This window comes from Platichthys flesus, chromosome 10 (assembly GCF_949316205.1).
Source record: "Platichthys flesus chromosome 10, fPlaFle2.1, whole genome shotgun sequence".
NCBI lineage: Eukaryota > Metazoa > Chordata > Actinopteri > Pleuronectiformes > Pleuronectidae > Platichthys > Platichthys flesus.
This window is the reverse complement of record NC_084954.1, coordinates 4,608,754-4,634,054: the sequence shown is the minus strand read 5'-3', so window position 1 is coordinate 4,634,054 and position 25,301 is coordinate 4,608,754. Positions and strand designations below refer to the sequence as shown.

The 25,301-nt window shown below is 43.8% G+C and overlaps 1 protein-coding gene across 2 annotated transcripts; it reads left to right on the top strand.

Annotated features, from left to right (window-relative positions):
• frmd6 (FERM domain containing 6) lies at nt 1-25,301 on the top strand. Of its 2 annotated transcripts, none has more exons than XM_062397766.1 (14): nt 1-169; nt 10,199-10,501; nt 11,127-11,217; nt 13,301-13,380; nt 14,158-14,234; nt 14,374-14,560; nt 15,995-16,150; nt 16,343-16,408; nt 16,516-16,584; nt 19,893-20,067; nt 20,829-21,137; nt 21,399-21,530; nt 21,776-21,867; nt 22,185-25,301. In XM_062397766.1, exons 2-14 carry the CDS (start codon nt 10,403-10,405, stop codon nt 22,473-22,475), a joined length of 1,824 nt encoding a protein of 607 aa, XP_062253750.1. In that variant the 5' UTR covers nt 1-169; nt 10,199-10,402; the 3' UTR covers nt 22,476-25,301. The 2 variants fall into 2 exon arrangements, with proteins under 2 accessions (XP_062253750.1, XP_062253749.1); XM_062397765.1 differs by having other exon boundaries at nt 13,301-13,392.

Sequence of the window (25,301 nt, the reverse complement as noted above, 5' to 3'; positions counted from 1 at the left end):
GCGCCGCTCGAAAGCTGCGGAGCAACGACGCGTTTCTCCAGAAACTTCTTCCCTGAAAAACTCGGGGGTTTCTCCGCGTCTGTTCTTGACTTCGCACGCAGAAACTACCGCAGCTGGATTAACGCTCTCGTTCGGAATACCTGTGTTTTCCCTCATGATAGAGACAGAGGTGAGTGTTTTTGCGGGGTTCTCTTCTCCATGCGGGATGCTCTGAGCGCTTTTCAACGTTTACAAAAAAAAATCTTTCGAACTCTTTTTGCGGATACGGCTCCAGTGACGTCATTGGGGCTAGCTAAATTCGTGAACATTTTGGAAGAATCCGCATTTTCCCCCGCTTAATTGAACGTTTATAATAGTTAACGTTGGTGTTTTTGAACATTTAAGAGGAGTTCACAGTGGTGATGCTGCCACGACATTTTACTTGAGAATGTTAGCATCAAAAAGTTCCAAACTTTCCAATTCCGTTCTTTTTTGTCCCAGGTGAATTATGTATTCACTGTTTATGACGCAGGTTATTTCAGTGACTTAGCCTCTTTCTCCCCGTGTTAATTAATGATTTATGTGTTTTCGCACTTAAAAAAAAAAACACGTTACAAAGTGCATGTTGCAAAGATGTTACCAAAAACTTTATACGTTGAAGTGTTTGATCCTTAAAATGATGAAATTCCTCATGTGTTATTGCAGTGCAGTTAACATGCCATGAATCCCACCCCCCTTCCAACAGGGGACAATGTTGTTAGATGTCAATCAGTCCCCCCCCCCCCCCTTTAATGTCCCTTTGAGCAAACTCAAGAGTTGTTTTCTTAGCAACCAGGAATGCCAACAATTTCCCCCTCTGTTTTAAATCAGACCAGAGAACCCACAGACTCACGCCTTCCTGCAGAGCTCAGCCTCTGAACACTGGTTGGCTCCACTGGGTTTAACCTGAGTATAGTTTACTCTTCAGTGCGAGTATCTTTCATCCCCAGAGGTCATTCCCGGGAAGGTGAGCTGCTCCCTGGAGCTTCATATTTTGCTCAAGGGCACTTCCGTTGAGAGGAATGCTTTGCCAGCTGAACTTGATTCTCACTGTAGCATTGTCACTTTTATGTTATTTTTGCTGTAAGTCATAATGAGGGGTAATAAAATGCTGTTTCACAATGCATTGCAAAATTTGGTTTTTCGCATTCGGAAAAAATGTTAGCATGACTTCTGGCTCAGTGAGGGAATCTCCTGCAACACTTAAAACTCCTCCATTACACATGGCAGGCTAATCACATACCTTGTGTGGCCCATTCCCCAGCATACAGTACACAAGCGTGCTCTGCTCCAGCTGTGAGAAAGGGGGGGGGGGGGGGGGGACACACGGAAGAAAAACAACTTGTGTTTTTGTGATTGTGTCACTGTCTTGGCTCGGTGGTGCAACAGAGCAAAGGAAGGGAAGAGGGAGATGGTGCAGGTGCTGGCCGGACAGGAAGAGCTCTGCTTGAGCAGGAAACAAAAAGGAAACGTGTGAACAAAGGTGGTTGGTGTGTGTGTGTGTGTGTGTGTGTGTGTGTGTGTGTGTGTGTGTGTGTGTGTGTGTGTGTGTGACTCATTCACTTGAATATGTGTAGGAATGTGTAATGGGATGGCCTGAAATTGCACAAGGCAAACCCCCCCAGCACCACTTCACTGATCACTTATGTCTGAGTAACCCTGGAGCTTTTACCTTGATTCCACTGTCCCGTCACGTAGAACCCACACGTCAGGATCTATTGTTTTCCTGAATGTAACAGGGATTTCCCTCAGCATTAAGGATTAAACCTGCCAGCCGTCCACCAGCATCCTGAGTTTTTGAGGGCCTAATACTTTTGGAAATGCTGCTGACCCCATTTTCATTTGAAAACTGCTGGGCTGCATTTTAGTCTGGTCAGGCACAAAGCAAGACTTTTTCAAAAAGGATGACACTATCACCTGCTTTTGCTTCCTGGTTCTTATCAGTCACAAGTCAACCGCCAGTTATGTATGCATAGTGTTGTGAAAACTGACAGTCAGTCCAAGAAAATAAATCCCATGTCTCACTTGTTCGTAGTTGTTACTTTAACGAAGCAACCAACAGAGTAGTACAAAGTTTTGAAAGGTGCTACATAAGTACAATTTTACACACTTTCTTCTGATACAGAGTCAGATTCACTTGTCTGCACGAATAATCTTTTAGTTGAAGAAGAACATGTCTGTTTTTGCTTTACATTGATAATGGGGAGATAACCTGTTATGCTAATGACATCATCATCTCCTCACAAATAATAATCTCCAATGGAAGTCTGATACACATGCTGAGAGGTGATTTGCAATTGGCTTGTTTTCAATTACCTGAATTTAATGTATTTATGTAAATTCATCAGCCTAAGACTTTTTTCCCACTAGCTAAGATGTCAGAGAGAGAGACCATATTTTGATTGTCAGGACAATGTAAGTGAGGAATGAGGGTGTTGCAGGTCCACGAGGAAGGAAGGATCAGATTACTGTTATTGTCATAAAGAAGGAGAAACTCGACCCCTTACCACCCCGTATCGTGTGTTATCTCATCTGTGTTTACAAAATGTGGCTGTGTAGCATTTGAATATCTGTACTTGTAATTTATACAGGTGCCCGGGGCTCTTTGCTTTACCGTCCAGCACATGAAGCTGCTTTCAGATGCAGGAAACATTGCAGAGACTTAGCTATTGTACTGAAATTGCTCCACAGAAGACCACAAGAAGAATTTCAAATGCAAACCTTCAAAGTCAGTGTTTATGCATGAAGAAAACGGGGTCAGTTCTTCCAGCATCTCTGTCTGGTTCTCGCTTTTTCTTAGGTTTTGTTTTTTCCCCCTCTGCTTGCATGACCGCCTTAGTGGAGCTTGAGTCCTTTCAAGGAAGCAGACCAGACGGATTTAACCTGCCGGCACCCCCTGAGGATAATATCGACTGCTCTCACTCCTCACTCCTCGCTGCAGCTCTCAGAACTTCCTGTTTGATATTTAGCTGATATTCACTGGAGTTTTTTGCAGGGAAGATATATTACTGAGATGCAGGTACAATCCTAGTTCCTAGGTTTGCATATGGATAACCCAAAATTACTGTTGTTGTTACAGTTTTAAGTCCTGTTTGGTGAAAGTGGGCAAATGATGGACTTTCATCATCTTTACTTGAGTTTCCATTGAAGTAATTTTCCGGCCGTGGAGTTCGTGGCTGAAGAAAACGCTGGCCCTCCACCAAGTAACTTCACACAGCTGTATTTTATTATACACACTCTGCCAACTTTCAAATATTTACAGGTATAGGTAAGGCTGCAGATAAACTCCTGCATAGCTTTTCTTTTGTCCTAGTTAAGAAGACACACCACGTCTCAGTCTTGTGACTCTTTTCAGGTGTGACAGTGTCAATAGAGGAAACGATCCCTGCTCACAGGAAATGGATCTGATCACCTGCAACTACCACATTGTGTCCGAACACAGAAATCTATGGTAGAAACAAAACAGCCGGGCTCGGTCGGGGGTTTGTTATAATTGCAGCTCATTTTTTTAACCCTCTCCTTTAATGCTACTCGCTCTATTTCGAGGATACGTAATGGTCGGGTTGACGTTTCTGCGGTGTGTTGCACTGCGCCTGCTAGTTTTGTGGGGTTACTCATGCACAGTCCAAGCCTGACTGCTGGGCGGGGAGGGAAGGGAGCGACTGCTGACTCTGTTCTAACACGTCTGGCAGCGCAGGCAGTTTGAAGTGTGTGTGTGTGTGTGTGTGTGTGTGTGTGTGTGTGTGTGTGTGTGTGTGTCCTTGCTCAGAGCAACATGCAAGCCAGATGTTATGGACGTTGAAAAATCTTTAGCATAAAGAGCATTTTACTTCACTGAGAACCCTATAGATTTTTTTGAACTTTACTGTTTGAGCTCCCTGTTGCTTTAAGTTTACAGCTTCCAAAAGGTTACCTGTTAAACATTGTCAATAAAATGATGTTGATTCAAGCAGACAAGTGCACACTCATAATAGTTACCTGGTGGTTTGGCTTCAAAGAAGGAAAGTGTTTGCCAACTCCAGCTCAAAACTTTCAGCCAAGTCCAATAGGGACATAATCTAACTTATTTAAAATATATGCTTCTGCTGCATTCTGGATTAAAATTGATTTATTTCCTAAAAATCTTGGTGGGAAATCAAGTCAAAAACAAAAGGAAGTTGTTTATGTTACTTGTCAAAGTAGAAAAGCCGTGTACTCGACACTCCCTGCATAGTTCTGCTCCTCAGACAATGACTGTCATCAAGAGCAATTAGCTGCCAGCTATGTTTCATATTGTAATTTTCCTGTGTGTACATGTGTGCAGGGGTTGAATTGTGAAACAACAGCGGGGCAAATAGATTTAATTTATCATCCTGCTATTAACTATTACAAAGGATGATTAATCCAGCTGGAAGAAGCTCCAGGTTCCAGAAATCCCTCGACAAAATTGATCAAAAGTGAAAAGTCTGTAAAATTCTCTCCAGTAAGACGACTTCTCCAGTGAATTCAGATAATGTGCAGTAGATATTGCAGCTGTGTTTATTATGTGATTAGCAGTTGAGCCCGAGGCCACCCACCACCCATTCCTCGACGTTTCCTTATGAATTATATAATATCATTAGAGGGCTTTTCTGTGTTCAGGCATGACCCTCAGAGGTTAATGAGCATGACATTTGATTAAGGAAGACACATAGGCGTTTACTCACATCCTGGATTTATGAGGAAACACATATACGATAGATTATACTTCCTGTGAAAGAAAGCGATATTTACTGGAGCCGTTTCTGCCTGTGTTGTGGATAATTACCATAATCCAGACGCTACATTTCATCAACTTGCAATAAGTCATTCAACTCCGGTTTGAGGTTCACAAACTTGAGTTTGAATCTGAGCCACAGATTGTTGGAGCCGGTTGGAAATACACAAGGAATTCTGAAACAAAAAAAGTATCTGCTGCCCTGAACCTATGGGCAGAGGATCATGGGAAATCGCAGTCTTAAATAGTGCTCAGTGGTTTTCTGCTTTGAGATTAAGCTTAAAGGCTGAAACACACACACACACACAGGGCATCCAGGTATTTATGGCGGAGCAGCTAAACATGCTTCTAGGCTCTATTAATACCAGCAAGGGTCACAGCAGAGCTACACAAATATATAAACAACAACATCATCACAGTGAAGGCAGCATCCTTTTATAAGTAAAATAAACATAAGTGAGTTTTTTTTTTCTGTACATAACGACAGCCACTTCCTGACATCACGAGCCAGCCTGGACCCAGAATAGATGTTAAGAACATCCATCCAGGGTTAGTGGTTCGGGTGGTCAAGCATGTCGGCCACTAGCGAGCCTCTTCCTGTTTACTCTCCACACTCGGCCCCTCCTCTTTCAGCGTATCGGTAGGTTAGACGGACGAGCAGGGAAAGTCTCACAGCAAGGGCTCGTGCCATCTTGTGACCAATGTGATTTAGGGCTGCTCGTCAGCTCAGCAGCATTTTTTCATTAGCTGAATAAACAGATATTTTGGCAGCGAGCTGAGGAGGGGAGGAGAAAAAAAAAAGAGCAGTTCCCACTCAGATTTAGTGGTTGACACTATTTTGAAAAGTTGTGGCCTTTTGAAAACGAGCCTTTTAGATATCTTAGCGAGGGCAGTTTGTGTCAGCATCTGCAGCAACACAAACATCCATCCTCTTATACGATTGTTTGTACAATAAAATTGGGATTTGATTTGTTTTTATTTTTACCGGAACCACATCTGTTCTGTTAAATAATTTTGAGAGAACATAAAGTGAATCTAGTCCATTATTTGAATTGTTTGATTGTTATTTGTCTGTCTGGCTCATTCTCATGAATGCGATCTTAGTAACACCTTTAGGGAATTTCTTCAAATTTTGCCCAAATATTCACTAGAAGATAGTAATATAATAAGGTTGGTTACAAGAGGACAACAATAAAATGGTAGAATTTCACTGTCACCTCACACTTTAGGCCATAACTCAAGAATTCGATCATCGATTTTGACTCAATACATGTATACATTCCTTCAAAGTCTTCACACCATATATTGCTTGAGTCTGAACAGGTAGAGGGATGCGATTGTAAGGTGTTCATTTAGATTGTAATGCAGAACATCTCAAATTATTAATCCCCATTTTCTTTTGAGCTACAAATCAATTTATTTTGAAAGTATATATCACATTTTCTTATTGCTAATTCTCCAAATAAAGCTGCTTTAACTAAGTAATGTTTTGCCTAAACAACACATGGATTGTGAGAATAACTGTTGATTACTCCAGTCAAATGATTTCATCTTTTCAAAGTTGTTAATATTGGAAAATTAGTTGTATCGGATTCCCGTACCTGAATACCAAACTGGTTCTACCTGTTAGGTCCTGATATACCAGTAATGTTCTCAATATCGGTGAAGCCGAACAAAACCAGCCAGTTATAGTGAATAACACTAAAGTATAACTTTATTAATAAGGTTCTGTTCTAGATTAGGAGTTCCAGATCATGTGTGCAGCTCCAGGTTGTAGGAGGATGGTGGAGGATGTGTGCGTGTGGAGCCGGTGGCGGCGCTGCCCGTTGTGTTCGTCAGGAATCAAAGACCGCCATTGTTGGAATGAGAAGCAGATGTGAGTGAGGAATTCTCCTGACTGCAGCAGTTTTTTTCATGCCCGAGCTTTGAGTGCTGCCTCACTCCATCTCCCTCCCACCCTCCCTCCGTCCTGCGTTCTCTCGCCCCTCTCTGCTGTATACATCCTCCCTCCTCTTCCCTCCTTTCCCTGATAGTCTGACACAGACTCCACCTGAAGCTATTCTAAAAGCAGCCTCTGTCCTCCTCCTTCTCCGAGCTGAGGAAGTTTCTCTTTGGCTTCACCCTCCTATAGTTGGTCGCAGAGGCTCTCCAACCCTCTGGTGTGTGAATGGAGGAGAAAGAGAGAGGTGTAGTTGTGACAGAGGGCCTCTCTTTCTCTTTCCCAGTGTGGGGTTTGATGTCATGACTCTGAGGTTTGCCACGTTGACAGAATTCCTGTTTTTCGGGCTGAAAGGCAGGAGGTAGAAGTTCCGTTGGCTGCTCTTTGTGTGTGTGTGTGTTGCTTTAGATGGACTTTAGTATTGCATCACACTTTGCACAGCAGTGAAAGGGGTGATGGAAAGCAGCAGTAATGTTATTACCCAGCAGCACTCTCCTCGCACAGACCCGGTGTTTGCCATGCTGAGTGTTAGAGCCCTTTAATTTCACTGTGGAGTAGACCAGACATGACACTATAGACTTTTAAACCCATAAATAATAACTGTACGCAGTTGACTCCGAGTTACCCGCCTCTGCATGACACCAGCACACGTCCACTTTCTCTGTAACACTAAACACTATGATAATTGTGTCATAACTAGGGCGTCCGCAGAAAGTAGGAATCATATTTCCGGCTGCAGTTGCAACATGATCTGATTTTTAACGGAGTATGCTTCAAGGGCCATTAACCCTCTCTGCAGGGAGACATGACTAAGCTGAATGTGTGAGTGTTTCCATCTTGTTCACAGAATTCAATCCCTGTGAAAAATGAGTTTTTGAGCCCCTAAAATAAAGAACTACGGAAATGCTGCAAGCCATGTTTTAGGCTACATCCATGCTACTATGTTTTAATCTTAAAATGCATTATTGCAACTCACACTTCTGCTTCTTTTCCTTTGCCTCTTTCAGTCAGCAAACAACAGACGTAATTATCTAGTTACACAAAGAACGGTCCAGTTAAATCACGCTTCTCAAACTCTGTGCTCTTGCAAAGAGAGCAGTTAAAAAAACACAGTGTTCTCGGCAAGTGTTGTATCGGCCGTGGTTTACTGGAACCACTCTCGCTCTTTGGATGAGAAGCGAGCGATGCTTGGAAGTGATCCAATTAGAAAGATCTCAGCACTAATTAACCCTGCTGCCATCACACAGCTCAGCTGCTGTAGCTGCACCTGACATATGGTCATGGCAAGAGATCAGAGTGTGAGAGTGATAGTGTGTGTGTGTGTGCATGTGTGTGATGGATTGTTGTCTTCATGTACATATGTGTATGTGCAGCGCAGCAGTTTAGTCAAGGTCAGCAGCAGTGCAGGGAGTCGTCCCAGTCACGGCTCATCAGCTGACTCTGCTGAGTGGCTGGTTGCCTGCCACGCTGCACATCCAATGAGCAGCTCTAATGAGAACTGATGCAGGATGTCAACAGTATGTGTATTTACGGCTGCTTTGCCCACAATGCTCCCTCTCTATAAAGTTGGACAGCGGGCCTATTGAATGGGCACTTAGTCCGAAAAGCACTTTCAGAGTTTGCAGCAGAAGTCCCATCCCACAGCTTAAAGGTGTTGTTTATTGGTTTGGGGGCTCGGTCGATCATTTCCGTGTTGTTTCCACCGGTGACAGATAATCAACCTGCTGCTTTGTTACAGAAGCTCAACAACAGGGATTTGCATTATTACCACTCACTCTCCCATCATTCCCAGCCTCATCCACGTGAGCACGGTTCAGTTTTAAACACATCATCTTCATCTTAGACTCATCCCTGTTGCTGCGGTCGCGCCCGCCATCCACCATACTCCAGAGTTTTTTAACCTCCTAAAACAATACACTCGATAAACTGCACCGTCTTGTTTTTAATTCTCTTTGTAGAATGAACGGGCAGGAACTGAGATGTTAGGATAACGCAATCCCCCGCATTTACATCCTGATTGGTTCTTATCATTCATGAGAAGACTACCAGCGGTTAATGCAAAACGCTGTTAACACTTAATGTCCTGACCTCCAAGAAAATAAATCCCTACATACTTAATTTTCAACATTGCTTTTCCTTGTTTGATGTATTTTCTATCAGTTTGGAACCAGCTGCAGAGGAGACAACCTGTTTCAGGAGTCCTGACACTGCAGCAGAGCCAAACATTTAGATCATGGTCTGTTGGTTCCTCAACCCTAAACTCTCTGCCTTCGTCTTTTAAAATTCAAATTGCTTTCCTCTCTCTGTCATGGGATCCTGCCCATTATCTGCCCTCTCTGTTTTTAATGACAACATGTCCTCTAGGTGAGGAACTTTAAAACAGGATGAGGTGATAATCTGGATCCATTGTTCTTAAACATTCTTTTGTCGGATCAGCTCTGGGACTTTTCACACTCCCTGCTGGTCTCACACGCCCCAGGGCTCAGTTCACGCTGTGAGCTGTTCCCAGGAGGTGTGTGTGTATGTGTGTGCGTGTGTGTGTAAGTGTGTGAGTCACACAAAGTTGTGAAGATTTAACATGAGTTGGCTCAGGTGTAGAATAAAGTCAAATTTCTCCAACACATTTCTGTGAAAACCCTTAAAATTCACTGGGCAGATATACTGACTCATTCCTGCAGCACTGATGTTCAGTACTTTTCCATAAATACACAAAAATCCATTTAGTGAAAGATTAACAAACACATCACAACAATCCCATTGTTTAAGAAATAATTAAATAACCTAGGGATGTTTGTCTTTCTGTCAGCATCAATAGAGCTGTACATGTGGATTTCAGCAGACAACCAAATATTAAACCGTGTCAACAGCTGAAAACAGAATGAGTTGACAAATCTGATGCCAGGAGGAATATGTGGAGCTGTGAGACTCACAGTGCCAACAAAGTCAGACACCCGCTCAGCTACTAAATCTCAGAGTTTCACAACAGCTACTCTGTCGCTGCTGTGTTGTAATTATGTTTTTGACGGGAAAGTGATAGGAAAAAAACTAAAAAACTTTGTTTTCAGTCTGACTCAGTCTGAGTTCTCTGTGTTTCCTTCGAGCCATCGTTATACATCTCATCAGTTCCTGTGCAGACAGATGTTCACATGTTCCTCTGGAGTCACTGACATTCTCCTGCGCTGATGTCACACGTTCAAGGACATGAACAGGAATGCTGCCTCCTTTCATATGAATTCATAGGACTCTGGATGTACCCTGATAATATCGGCAAAAATTAGCTATTCAAAGACATTTTTTTATTGTATATACTTATTATTACTATGTTGACATTTCTCGAAATCATTTGTTTTCTCATTCAACTTCTATAAACTTATAACTTTCTATATAAAATCCACATCAGTCGCGGTCTAATCGCCTCTCAGTTTGCAGAGCCCGTCTTGATAAGTTTGCATTCAGCGTGACGCACTAAACTCAAGTCCTCCGTCCTCTCTGTTGTGTCTCTACAGTGTCAGACTACAGTTCACGTCCCCATGCCCTGCCCTGCGAGTGCTGCTCGGCCTGCTGAGCCCAGAGGTGCGTCCGGTGTGTCTGTACTGGACTACAGCGACTGACCTGTTGAGGACGAGGAGGAGAAGGAGGAGGCGGGTCGTCCGAGGGCCCAGAGCCCCCGAAGCAGGCGGAGGGGCCTGTCCTGTCCCAGCCACTCGAAGATGAACAGACTGAGCTTCCACAACAACAAAACCATGCAGGACCGCCGCTGTGTCTGTGTCTTTCTGCCCAACGATGACACGCTCAACGTCATTGTCAATGTGAGTAGACATGATGTCACTTCTCCTGTTGCAATGCGGCTTTTCCTATGTTTTTATCACTTGAACAGTCAAAGGAGCAATTTGGTATTTTGGGAAATAAAATCGAGGCATGAAACATGAGGAAACAGCTTCTCTAACTCAGTCTGAAGATATAGATACATAAAAAAAAACATGTAAAATGTAAATTAATAAACTTGAGAGAGCTGTTAAATACGATCAGTTTCCCCTAGTGTTGTTTGGATTTTGTGTTAACAGAGTTGTTTTAATTTCATAATAAATGTTGGCTTCTTGGCATCTGACAACAGCAACTTACGAAACCCTGTTTTTTGTGCTGTAGAGTCTGAAGATGTTAATTACAGTAAATTAACAACCTATGTTCCATAACTACAGCTTTGAATGTGACTTCCTGGGGTTGTTGGCCCAAAACCAGGTTTCGACATGAACTAAAATAGGTTTAACTTTACACAAGAAGTCACAGGGAGTCTGCAATCCACACCAGACGTTAGAGTTCGATAGCTCGTGTGTGATAGTCTCTGTGTAAGGTATGTGATTACTAACGGATAAGCTAAAATTAACCTTTCTCCTCCTCCTCCTCCTCCTCCTCCTCCTCCTCTTTTTTCCTCAGGTGAAGACTTTGTGCCAGGAACTGTTGGTGCAGGTGTGCGACCTCCTGAGGCTGAAGGACTGTCATCTATTTGGTCTCAGCGTTATTCAGAGTAAGACCTCTCATCTTCTTTTGGGAGAAACAAAGAAATGCTTCCTACTTCTGTTTGTGACTGGAGGCTGTTTATAAAGATTGACGACGTAGCAGAATCCCCCTGGTGGCCGGTTGCAGCATAGGCCCTAAACCCTGTCTCCTCCATGGTAGTGAAAGGGACATGAACCAAACTTAAAAGTCAAAATACACATTTAGGTAGTTTTTATAATACAGATTTTTGTCAAATCAATAACAAAGTAAAAAAAGGCCCAAAATAATCTTACAAGAATATACATATATAAACAAATTTCCCAATGACTGGATGCAAACTGTGCAGTGGATCCACTCACAAAGAGAGGCACATAAAACTGTGTAGCCAGGCAGTTACTCTCCTCAGACAAATAACTGCACTAAACTAAACTAGCATCTCTCACCTATCTGTCATGGCGGTCTCCCAGGAACCAGGCCCACCTCGTCCTGACTGCCTCCCATTGTGCTGCGAGGGTAAAGTTGCTTTTACTGTGACGCTGCCCGGCGAGGGTCGTGCGCATGGATTGAGTCAGCGTGTCTGTCCCACGGCCGAGCAGACAGCGGGTGACAGTCGTAGGCAACTGCAAAGGGAGAGTAAATGGCAGAGGCAGTGTCTAAAGACAGCTGGCCTCCACATGAGCCAATGACGGCACAGCAGGGCAGTTGAGCAGGAGCCAGTGGGTCTCATGGTGGGACATTCCTGAAGTGCTTGTCTGAACAGCGTGAAATCCCCAAGGCAAACAAAGGCCACCCACTCCCTGTGTGTCACCCACCGTCCCCTCCGACCAGAGTGTCACACAGACGTACATCTGTTTCTCCGCGGTTCGGAGGCTAAAAAGAAAAACAATAACTCGTGCATTGATGAACGGTTAAGGGTCTTTTATAGATTTGCTCAAAAAAATGAGGCTTGGTTCAGGTTCGAACATGAAATACAGAATCCCTCTTGAGTTCTGGTCGGGGTTGGTTAGTTCTCTCCCGAGCTCGGACGGAAAAAATTACTTCCAGAGCTGCACTCTAATCCACGCTGCTCTGTTTTAGTTTCAACAGCAATGATCCATTCCATTGTTAGTTCAGTTCAGTTATGGCTCACACTACTTTGCAGTTTGCAAGCACTTAAAACGGAGCAGTCTTAAAACGCTGCTGACCCTATTCTGGTTTGAAAACTCTGGGGCTGCACTGTAGCATCGTCTTAGGAACTTGTTTGTATGAAAATAATTATAAGCTGTAGCTTTAAAGCGTTTGTTAATTGATTTATTTAACAAACGTTGTTCCTCCACCACTCAACTGTTGATGTTAACTGACAGAACACACCAGTAAAATTACGTTAAAGGCTTCAAACAACTCAAAAACACGAGTTTCCACTTTCGATCTTGGATATCGACCAACAAAGATATTGTTTTCTGGAAACAGTCGTCTCTGGACTTTTTAAAATGTAAATTATGGATTCCTGAAGCACCACACACTAAATGCTGCTGACCTCAGCTGTAATGGGACGGCGGCAGAAGCCTCAGCCATCGTCACCAAATAAAACTCAAAGTTTCTGGTGAAATGTTTGAATTTAAAAAGGTGAAAACGAGGCCGGTAAGATTTTGGACATCGTTTTCCCGTCTTACTGCTCATTTAATCGCTCTGATAACACACTCACAAAGATATTCTCCGGTGCTCTGTACGAGACGCTCTTCATCTGCTGCAGCTTTTCAACAAGTCGTCATTCTATAGAAACTGTGAGTTGTCAGATCAGCGTGCCACACGGCTCATGAGAGGCTTCACTTCAGGAGGAGATTAAGACGTCACAGAGCGAGGTGAAGAAATGAGAAGGAATACCAGAGGCTCCGAATACAAAGAGGAGAGCAGAGACTGTCTGATGTGATGGCTCTGAGCCCCTTCTTTGAACAGACCTCATTCAGGGGGGATTTCTCTGAGCACACGCAAACCTATATGTGCCTCCATACGTCACCTATGAAGGCACCTATACGCACACAAACACACACGCACACACACACACAGTGATGACAACGACCTAAACCCGTCTCTCTCTCCATCTCTCTCTCTCTCTCTCTCTCTCTTGACAGATAATGAACACATCTACATGGAGCTGGATCAGAAACTGTCCAAATACTGTCCCAAGGAATGGAAGAGAGAAGCCAGCAAGGTGGGAAAAGATGTGAGGGGATTTAAAAGTCCACATTTTAAAGTGACACGAGAGAAGTTTCAGACAGTAAAACTTAATAAAACTGGATTTAATAGATCCCCTGTCTCGGATTTACAGGATTTATCAGAGAGTCAGCATCAGGTGAAGATGCTGATGACGCAGGAAGTGGAAATATAGACTGTCTCTTCTATTTTTAACCCTGTAAATTGCAGGTGTATTCACCTCAGTCAAGAAGGTTATTATTTTACCCCTGTTAGATGGTTGCTTAGTTGATTTCCACAGAACTTGGAGGAAGTACAGGTTTCCTAGTCATAGGTTCTCGATGTAAAAGTCATATTTAAAGGGACTGATATCTATGAGTATGTAATATTTTGTTTGCACCCAGAAATATAATAGTTTCATTCTTTGGGCCATGTCCCATCCTTCATAAACTGCTTTCTTTATCTTTTTAATTGATTTAGCTATTAATCGATGCAGCTGTTAATTGATTTATCTGTTAGCTGTGAGACATGTTGCCCTTTCACTTGACTATCCATGTGTATTTGAACTGACAGCAGATCAGCTCAGTTGGTAAACATGCTAATTGGAATGTTTTATAGCTATTTGCTCTTTCCAGTTAAAGAAGGAGATCTTCATAGCTGTACCTCTCAGACCTTAACATTTCTTTAAAACTGATCTTTCTCAATCACGATGCTAAACAGTTAATCCCTGACTTAACCGATGTAATAATGTTTCCTGTTCCAAACATAAACCTGGTCTTCCACTTGTGTTTTCCAGGGTATCGACCAGTTTGGTCCTCCGATGATCATTCACTTCAGAGCTCAGTATTACGTGGAGAATGGGAGATTGATCAGGCAAGTGAAGCTCAAAGACTGTTCACAACCAACTGCTACGAGTGACATCACCTGCCTGTAGCAGACTGTGTTAACGTCATGCAGTTCAGCAGGATTAACATATAATCTGTTTAACTCTGCCCTCTGTCTGGCCCTGCAGTGACCGAGCAGCCAGGTACTACTACTACTGGCACCTGAGGAAACAGGTGCTGCCCTCTCAGTGTATCCAAAGGGAGGAGGCCTACTTCCTGCTGGCGGCCTTCGCCCTGCAGGCCGACCTCGGCAACTTCAAACGCAACAAGCACTTTGGGAAATACTTTGAACCCGAAGCCTACTTCCCCCCGTGGGTGAGTATGTCTAACCTGTAGCGCATGTGGACTGAACTTCTGTTTGTCAAAGGTATTAAAGAGAAAGGAAAAGGATGATTTAGGACCAACAACCGTTATTCCGTCTTCTTTCTTCTTACTGTTCACACCAGTTCACATCTGGATCTTCTTTGTTCTGCTGCAACTGAGCACAACCTGGAAAACAAAAAAACAAAACCTGACCTATTTTCTCTCTGGCTCTTCTTTAAATATCAGGCACTTGTTTATTTAATGTGATTATGTAGGAGACGTGTGAGTATTTGCTTTAGAGCTCAAGGTGACGTCTTTAAATATCTTGTTTTGACCGACTCACATTCCCAAACTCAAAGATATTAAGCTCCCAACTAAAAATAAAATGAAAGAAAAAGCAGCAGCATCGCTGAACTTAAGAAGCTAGACTTAGAAAATGTTTGGAAATCTTGCTCAGACTCATTCTCATGTTGTGGCAATTCAGTTATTTCTCTCACGGCAGAACTTGTCCTTCACTCTTTAGTCGGTGTACCTGTCACTCGGGATCTGTTGTGCATGAGAGTGACCTTTTTGTGCGTGCACGTGCCCCCCCGTTACCGCCATAGATTGAATATTCCAGTGGGAAAAGCTGGAAAAGGCTGCAGCAGTACACAAACAAATACGTAAACATGTTGTGAGTAATACAACAAACACATTCATGTATTAGACGGTTGAATCCTTCTGTGGTGAGCTTGTCTGACATTCTACTGAGTCACGGTGAAATCTCCCTGAAATAAATAACAGGTCCAAGCTGATCAAATATAAAGTTCAGGGTCCTGGTCTGTGGTGGGAACAGAATATGGGTCTGTAGCCACCTGCTGTTAATCACACTGACCAAACACCTAGCGACAGCTCCACGTCTGAGCATGTGCGATAATGAGAACTGGGACAGCAAGTTTATTTTTGTCCATGAAAGTGGAACACACACACACACACACACACACACACACACACACTGATATATTGTTTTAATCTTGAGAAATTCCCCAATTTGAGTTTCTCTTCTGGCCACATCGTCCTCCACCGTGGCGTTTATAACCACCACACCCGTCTGATTGCTCTCCACTTCCTGTGATTAGCCTCCTGCCTCCTTATCGCCACTTGAAACCAGGCGGTGACAGGAAATGGTTTGATGATGAGCGCTACCCGGCAGTAAATCTCTCGTGGATTTAGGTGCTTAGAAAACTCCCTTATGAAATCTTCAGAAGTCACACGTGGCGCTTAGCCAGAGCGTTTCCAGTTCCTTGTCCGGTCTCTGCAGGGTGACATCAGCTTGCTCTGCAGCAGGCAGCCTCATTATCCTCATTGGCAACTCGTGCTGCCAATCTGCTGAAACGTGTCCGCACGACTTCAGGGCAGCCAGGCCTGACGCTTCTCTCTCTCTCTCTCTCTCTGTCCTTCTTCCAGGTGATAGCCAAGCGCGGTCGTGAGTACATCCTGAGACACATCCCCAACATGCACAAAGACCAGTTTGCCCTCACAGCTTCAGAGGCGCACCTCAAATACATCAAGGAGTGTGCTCAGCTCGATGACGTCACTGTCCACTACTACAGACTCTACAAGGTGAGAGATGGGATCAGACGCACAGTCGCAGGTGGCTTTGTTGTTTCTGTAGAAGACTATGAATCTACATGCAGATGCCGTGGATGGCAATTCAAGATCTGCTGCTTTTTGTTTAGTTTTTGGCTGAGGGTACATTTACTTTACTTATCAGTCAGGCTTAACACCTCTTTATGATTTTTTCTCTTTCACCAGGACAAGAAAGAAGTGGAGGCATCGCTCACATTGGGACTGACTTTACGTGGCATTCAAATATTCCAGGTACAGTTTTTATTTGCGAGGCGATCGAATATGTGTCTCCATGCCTTTCCTGGATCTGAGTTTGAAATTCTTAATAATTGACTTTGTCTGTTTGTGTCTTTTTACAGAATGTCGGCACTGTGAGGCAACTGTTGTACGACTTCCCCTGGACCAACGTGGGAAAACTGGTATTTGTGGTGAGTCAGATGCACCATCAGACCGACACATTTTTCCACCGGTACCGTTTGTTCTTTTTCTTCCTCTGTTGTAACGAGGACGAAACCCGAGCATCCTCTGGCTCACGGAGATGTTTGTGGAAGCCTCGCTCCTGCTCAGGGTCGTGGAAACACAAGGCTCCTTTTCTCCACGCTGCTGTTTTATCTTAGCCCTGCAAGTCCTCTGGAACAAATCAGGGATTTAGGCCGACTTTTTTCTGCTTGTGCGCACACACACACACACAAACACACACAGACACACTCTCACAGCATATATGTTTTCTTGTAAGCAGCATTATATCCTCTCGTGATATACATGTCTCCAGATTTATCAAAGTAAATTTTAATTATTGCCCTCTCAAGGAAATCCTGTTAAATCTTCTCATCTCTGCCCTGAGTCAGCTCCTTGTTCAGTCGACTGCAGCAGTCTGTTCATTTGCTTCCATAGGGTTTGTGTTATCACAGGGAGGCAGAGCAGCCGACTGTATATCTGTTTCACTCTGACGCCTCCATGTTTTATGCCGGTCGGCTAATAATCACAACCCAGAGAGGTAATTAATGCTTGTCACTGCTGTTTGCTCCGTGGGAGTCTAATTTTGGCTTCCACTGTATTTTTAAATATGTTAATGGAGTTTTTATGACTGCACTGGTTTTGAGAAAAATGCTTTGTTGTCCCAGAATGTTAACGGTTGTTGCGTCGCCTTCATTTTGGCATTGTCCCGTCTTCCACTCAGTTCATAGGGGAAAGACATTCTGTTTTTTCTCATTGCTCTTTTTTTCGGTGGTTTCCCTGCATCTGCCGTCTGCGGCGCCGTGACAGTGCACCGGCGCTGGCGTGGCTGTGGTCTCACGGTGGACATGAAGGGCCTCTGGTGGCCACGTCCCACCCTTCAGCTGAATAACAGGCTTTCTCCCATCGCCCCACCCTCGAGGCACGTCATCCAACACCGCTGCTGCCACCACGGCTCCAGCAACAGGCCGAGAGAGCCAGAGAGGGCGGAGGGACATGTGGGGTCAATAAGCACCAGATGTTGCAAATGTTCTGGATCCGGGCTTTTGGCCGCTGTGACTTAGGTTGTCTTTGGTATCGAGGTTAGAGAAGGGGGGCGTTTTCCGCTCGGTGTTGGAAAAGGTTGGAATTCAGTTTTCTGATGCAATAAGAAGAAAATCAAGTTCTCTTTCTTTTCTGGAGCTGGTGAGAATTCGATGTGTTCCAACTGAAATGAAGTCATCACCCTGGTGTCCTGTGGTGTGGGATCTGGGGCCAGACTCTGACCTCAGCAGAACTCCAGTGAATCCTGGTGTTGATGATAGATCATTGGATAAAACGTCCACTCAGTGATGTGGGCAGTTTTTCGATGTGTGTGGTCCGTCTTTTTTGGAAAAGGGGGAGAAAGTGGTGCAGCTGTCTTGTGCTGGGAGTTTAGATGGAGCGATCACGTGTGCGTCATGTAACAAGAAACTTGTCTAAGTGGTTCCTGAACAGGGTTTAATAACCTGCTTGACACCGGTCGGCTGCTGTTTGTGTTTTGTTTGGAATAGAGTTACAGCCGGCAGGGAGGCCGTTGACTCGGTGTGTTTGGTTCTTGGAGTGTGGGCAGATTTGACCCTTTTCAAACAGACACTAGTGGAAACAGAAACTTAACTCATTCCAGTGTTGGTTTATGATAAACATCCATAGCTTGATTTAGGGATAATTCTCCTCTAAACTTGATATATTTACATCTGTGGTCACATGGTCTTTTAGCCTGACTTCCTGCTGTACACATTAAGGCTGTCACTTCTCCCAAAAATCGGATTAGATGTGACAAAATATTTCCACTCGCCGCTTCTCAAATGCATTGGTGTGATTTGTCCACCTAGGACGACTGTGCATGTTAGAAACCTCCATTTTCATATCCAAAGAAGTTGACATCACTGACTTAATTTACTGACAGGTCAACAGGGCAAGCAATAGGTCAAATGACCGCCCCCTGCTGGATTCAGTGGCAAACTACTCCAGATGGTCTGATGTACTTCTAGAGACTGTGTAGTTTAAAGCTAGCAGACAACTCCTCTATCTATTTATCCATGTTTGCTTTGAAAACTTGCTTGAAAACCTTCCCAGTACAGCAGCATCCCAGTGGCCTCTGGGTTTGTGGCACTGCATCGTCCTTGGTCGTTCCTGTTTTCTGTTCGCCCTCCACTCGTCTCCTCTGTCCACTGTCGGCTGTGGAATCAAATCCTAAATTCAACTGTCCTGGGACCTGCTTAGTATCACTAACAACGTTATCATCGACATTTCCGAGCATCTTAGCCAATTTGAGCTAAAACATGCAACTTGTCAACAAAGCAGAGTTCAAATGTTTCAGATGAAAAGAAAGAGCAGAGAGATTCATGTGGTGTTATAAAGCAGAGATGTGATGCAGCTGCAGCCTGTGTTGACTCACTCACTCTGGCTCGTTCACACCTGGCCGCTGCCCAGTGCGACTCCACCGTTTTCGTTGGTGGCCACACTGAGCTGTAGAGGGGCAGTTGGAGGTTGAAGACAAATAGAGAATAAATCCCCTTCCTTTTCCCACCAAACAGTTTTCCTGCCAGTCCATGGTTTGTCTAACAGGAAATCTCTCGGCCTCAAGGAGACCTCTGCCCAGAGAAAATGATCTTTTATAGGAAAAGCCACTTTCAAAGACCTGTCAGTTGGTTTTCTATGATCTAATTTCCCTAGAGTAAGAAGCTGAATATGTATAGCGTGCTTCCCTTCTTGTGTTCAGGCTTCAAAGTTACTTCAAATCAGCTGGATCTTTAATAACATCTGGATAAATAAAGTAAAAAAAATCCTTGTGGTCAAAAACCTGCATCTCTTTGCATTTTCACAGTCTCAAAACTGGCCCGTCACCTTCTGGAAGTCCAAACCTTTGCAGAATTGTTTATAGGTCTGTATTGAAAACAACCTCGCTGACACTGGAGACAGCTGTTATTGAGTCGTGCGTCTGCCAAAAGGCGAGGGGAGAAAGCACAAACCCACCATTTTAGTTTTTCCGTGTATTCAGCCAACATGTCCTCTCCCTGGAAAATCATCCGGACGGCTAAAAAATGCTTTGTTTCAGGGTCTGCATGAAGAAATGAGAAACAGACACGTGAACTGAATGTTGCTTTGTATTCGGCTTCAAAATCGTATTTTTTAAACAGACTCCGTTCTTCCTCTGAGGTTCCTCTGTCTTTCATTCCTTCTTTCATAACTGCAGTAAATCATCCCGTAGTCCTGTAATCAACGTTCATCTTTTCCTTTTATCCTCCTGCTCTCACAGGGGAAGAAGTTCGAGATCCTTCCTGACGGCCTCCCCTCGGCCAGGAAACTCATGTACTACACCGGTTGTCCAGCGCGCTCTCGCCACCTCCTGCAGCTGCTCAGCAACAGCCACCGGCTCTACATGAACCTGCAACCTGTTCTCAAACAAGTCCGGCGACTGGAGGAGAACGAAGGTAGGCGCCAGCAGCTGATGTTATTACTATTTAATTATTTACTCTTCTTTCAGCGTGTGCCAGAACTCGATAACAATGATCAGGTGAATTATGACAGTTTAAACTCCTGCAATAGGAATTAACTTCCTGGAGTCTGACATTCTCCTTCTGGAGGGGCAGGATGTGAGAATCCAAATGTCTGAGTCAGTTGCTCCTGACATGCTCCAGAACTTTTCCTTCCAATCCTCTTGTAATTTGTTTGGAAAAAATGTCGGAGTGAGCCCATGTGAGAATACAGCAGGAGAATGTCTGGAAACATCCCAGCGAATGATCGGGAACGTTGATGGTTTTTCACACGCAACTGACATAAAACTGAAACTAAACTAATATAAAACAGATGAGAAAGAGGAGTCATACACGCAGAAGACGTAGACGAAGATGTCAACTTGGAAAGTCGAGGTCCAATTGAAATTGCAAATGGTTTCTGTTTGTTTGGCAGCTTTAAAAAAATTGGCAAAACATTAAAACAAAGAAAGTTGCTTTTACACTTTAGTTTTGTGAAGTTGAATTTCTTTTCTTAAATTTGAGTTTAAGAAAAGCTGGTCCGTGGATTGTTGACCTCTTTCAGAATTATCTGACTCTATCTAATTTCCCAGAATTCTGAAGTTTTGCTTTAAGGTTTATAATTCTAAAGTTGTGGCTCTTGAAAACTGTAATTTTAAATCGATTAAATCTGTAATAAATGATTAAATTAGTCGTTTGTGTGTCTTGTGTGATTTCAGATAAGAAGCAGTACAGGGAGTCGTACATCAGCGACGCTCTCGAGCTGGACATGGACCACCTGGACAAACGCTCCCGGGCCAGCGGCAGCAGCGCGGGGAGCATATCCCATCACAAACGTCTGTCTCGCCACTCCACAACCAGCCACGGGAGCTCGCACACCTCCGGCATCGGGACAGACAGCTTCAGGGCCCCGGGCCAGGCCCCACACAGGCCCCTGAGGACCTGCAGCTCGTCCACAACCAGCCACGGGAGCTCACACACCTCGGGCATCGAGAGCAGCGGCAAGGAGCGCATACTGGATGACGACGGTAAGAGCGATGAGTTGCTGTTTCAGCGACAATGAGTCAGCAGCAATAACCCTAATATCTAGTTAAAGGAAGATACCTCCAGAAAAAAGACGTCACTGGATACAATGATTACTTGAAATAAGATTTTTGATGTCCTTGCATCAAAAGTGCTGCAAAAAGTAATCAAAATACAGAAGGAACTGCAGGTTATTAGTTCAAAGTTGTAATTCCTTCAGGGGTTTTGTTGAGTAATAATTTAGACAACATTTGTTCCTTTTGCAGAGATCGAGATGCTGGTGGACGACCCCAAAGATTATGAGGAGCTACATGAGATGGCTCTGGACCAGGAGCTGTGCATCCACATCACAGAGGACATGTTGACGATGTCTCCTGATCAAACCAACGGATACTCAGGTACACACAGAGTTCTTTTTAATTTCCCACTTAAAGCCTGAATTACAAGTAAATTAACATAAACTTGATTTCTTGAGGGTTTCAGAGTTTTCCTTATCTGATGATCTTCTAGAGCAAATTTGGAGAAGTAAAATAATATTTGAGTCAAGGTTTTCCAACTTTAGGAGTAGAGAAGGAGATTTAAAACCAGGGGGAACACTACTGCATAATACAGTAACTAAGACATCACCATACTTTCTCCTCAGGACTGATCGTGAAAGATGTCAGCTCCTCCACCTCCAGTTCCTCCGAGACCGTCGTCAAGATGCGAGGACAGAGCATCGAGTCTCTGCCGCAGGTGATTGAGATTTGATGCTCCGGTTTCTCAGCGCTGCAGTAAAAACATTAAATACATTAAAGAGCATTAACCTCTTTTTACGGCTTGATCCAGAGAGCGGTGACAGGACGTCCTCAGCTCGTTCCGCCAGAGCACTTAAACAAACACCATAATTCATGTTAAGGATACAATTTGCTTATTCGGTGAAGGGGTGGAAGAGTTATCATATAACTGCCATCTCTTTTTTTGCAGATAAAAGAAAGTATTGAGTGTCATAAGCTAAAGATCAGTAACTTTAACTCTGTGTTTAATTTTTGATTTCTTTCCTTCTCTCGCAGACATCTGCATGCAAGAAGCCCGACTCTTCGACCGACCGCCACAGCCAATCCCTGGACGACGTGCGGCTCTACCAGAAGGACTGCCTGCAGTGGGCGGAGCTCTGCCAGGACACCGCCCACAGCTACACGTTCGGCTGCGCCCAGGAGCTGAGCGACAGCAGCGGCTACCAGGGTCTGGCCGACCAGCGCGCCGGCATGCTCGCCGACCAGCACCCGTTCCCCATCAAGAGAACCAACAAGTACTTCTCCCTGGACCTGACCAGTGAAGAGGTCCCAGAGTTTGTGGTGTGAGGGAGACGAGGCGACCTCAGGGCGGCCTTTTCGCTCCTCCGTGACACATGTGGAGATATTTCAGCCCTCAGGAAACGAGACGAGAGAGGGGAGTGTCGGAGAGGTGGTTTCTATTCTTGGCAAGGAACGGAAGAGATGAGTAAACTGGCAACAAGTCGGCTGCATCTCCAGTCACCACGTCACACGCGTTACACAGGATAAATGAACAAACATGGAGGATTATGACTGAAACGGTCATTTTGAGAACGAACACTCGGCTCAAGAGAACCTGTGTCTTCAAAAACCGGCTCCTCCTGTATGAAAGGAAACGAAAAGGGATCGAGTCTTATGAAAAACAATTTAATTCAAACCTGTCTCCTCCAAACTGGTTTTGAAACGATGTGTGCATGCAGGTAGAGCCACGGCAGACACACACACACACACACACACACACACACACACACACACACACGATGGGGATATCGAGGGTTTCTGTGGAGGACAGAAAATCTCCCTGAGCTACGAACCAAAGACATGAAATGATGCGTTTCTGCATCCGCGTCATTCTCACAGTGTGACGTAAACATTTCAGAGGGAAGATGGACCCATAATCCTTTTACTCTTCCTCTATGCCACTTCATTTTACCTCAGCAGGAAGTGCGGTGTGCCAACGCTCCCCCGTCTCCTCTCAGGCTGGATCCTTAATCATGTGAAGACACACTCGACGTGCCTTCATCACACTATGCAGGTGTCAAAACCCTCGCCTTGACAATCACCCCCTCCTTTACCCCCCTCGTCATTTATACACATCCAAGCCATCAGATTTCAAAGCTCCACTTTAAATCAACACGTCGTGCACACGCCTCGTCGGCAGATCAGGCTCGTGTGTCAGCATCTTAGGTCAAAACTGTTTTTTGCCCTGTGAACTCCGATCGAGTTTCCCTGGAGGAATGAGGTAGAGTTCGTTCCTGCGTGTCCGGACTCGAGTCGAGTTTGGGGCCTCAGAAGCTTCCCTGTAATCCCGACTCAAGATGGAGCCCGGGCTGGTCGCCAGCCAAGACAAACAGTTCTGATGCATGCGTTATTCGTCTTCCTTTGAGTCCTCGTTACTTTTGTTTTCGTCTCATCGTTTTAAACTGGAATTTGTTACATTGCTTCCTGTTGTTTAACCTGAAATCTCTTTACATGTTGTGGTTTTTGTAAAAAAAAAAAATCGTCCAGACTGTCATACAGTATTACATTCAAATCTATGCGACAGTATTAAGAGGTTTGTGGCTCCGAACAAGAAAGACAGGTTTCATTAATAAGAGGTGAGCGGAGTGTAGCCTGCGGTAGCTGACAGCTCCTGTTATTACGCGTTAATTACATCTCAATCTTATCAATCTAACGTTTCAACGCTGGTGTGAGTGAGGACGGGAGGTTGTTTTTATTTTTACTCGTAATTTGTGCAGCTCAAGTTCAAAGTGCCGCAGTTATAGCTTTAAAATTACAGCCATAATGTTTTTATTTTAAGTCCTCTGGGGTGAAAACACTAAAGATTTATTTAAAATGCACCGTAACCTTTTACCACGACAACAACAATAGGTTTGGTTTAAAATGAACTTTTAAAACATTGCGTTGCTTTAAATTATTTAAAAAACAACAATTGGAAAAAGACCAGATTCTGCTGATAAAGGAACATTTATTAAATTTCCTTGTGAAGATTGATACTAAACAATAGGGCTGGGCGACATGACAACAAATATAACAAAGGTTAATCTCATTCGATGTTGATCATCAAGGTAAATGTCACATTATTATTTCTTTTAAGTTTGAAGACTTTTGCTCCTGAATGAAAGTTGTGCTTTTCTTTCTAAGCAGATAATTTCAAACACTTGATAAACAACAACACTGTGTTTACACAAAGCATAAGATATATTTCAATATATATTTGACTTTTGCTATATTGCCATTGATTTAAAAAACATTATTTGCAATACTTATGGATATTGTTTTATTGTTTAACGCCTGGCCCTACTGTACAACCTTGTTAGCTTTGGACACGCTAGTTGTTTCCCTCTATTTCCAGTCTTTATGCTAAGCTAAGCTAAGCAGATATGTGCTTGTGGTACAGTAGCTTCATATTTACTGTAGAGACACAACATCGGGTTCAATCCTTTTCTCCAACTACCGGCAAGAAAGTGAAAAGTGTGTTTCATGAAATGTCTCAGCAAATGTTCAGTGGTCACTCTGCCGCATGTCGTTGTCAGATGAAATCCAGCGAACAACAAACATCGGAGCTGAGAAATGTTCAGTCGAGCCTCAGCTACTTAAACTCATGTTGCCGAGCTGAACTGTGACGTGCACGTTCGTAGCTGCGTTTCCAAAGTCGTATTTAATTTTTCCCCGCGTCAGCAAATAGAGCATCCGAACAAGTTTAGTTTTGTTTAAAAAAGAGTTCTCTGTTTGACATAACTCATGAATTTGATACTGCTATGTAATTAAAAACAACTATATTTCTTACAGTTTGTTTCTTTCACTGTTTTGAACTTATACGTATTTCTACTCATTAATTGAAAATGTCTTAAGTCATATTTTGATGGACAATGATGTTTCTTATATTCAAACAGTGTGTGTGTCGAGGTACATAGCCATACAGTCATAACCCATCACCTTAAAGTCTTCATGAATTCTTCTGACTTCGATATATGGTCCTAGAGGCCGTATGTGTGCGTCCATCATCCTTTCTGTGAAAGGATCACCTTGTAGTTTGAAAGAAAAAAAGATTTGTTATTATGAAGTCTGGTCCGTGCCTTCCTGGTACTAACGCCCTCAATATCCAATAAAAAGGTACATTTATCTACCAAA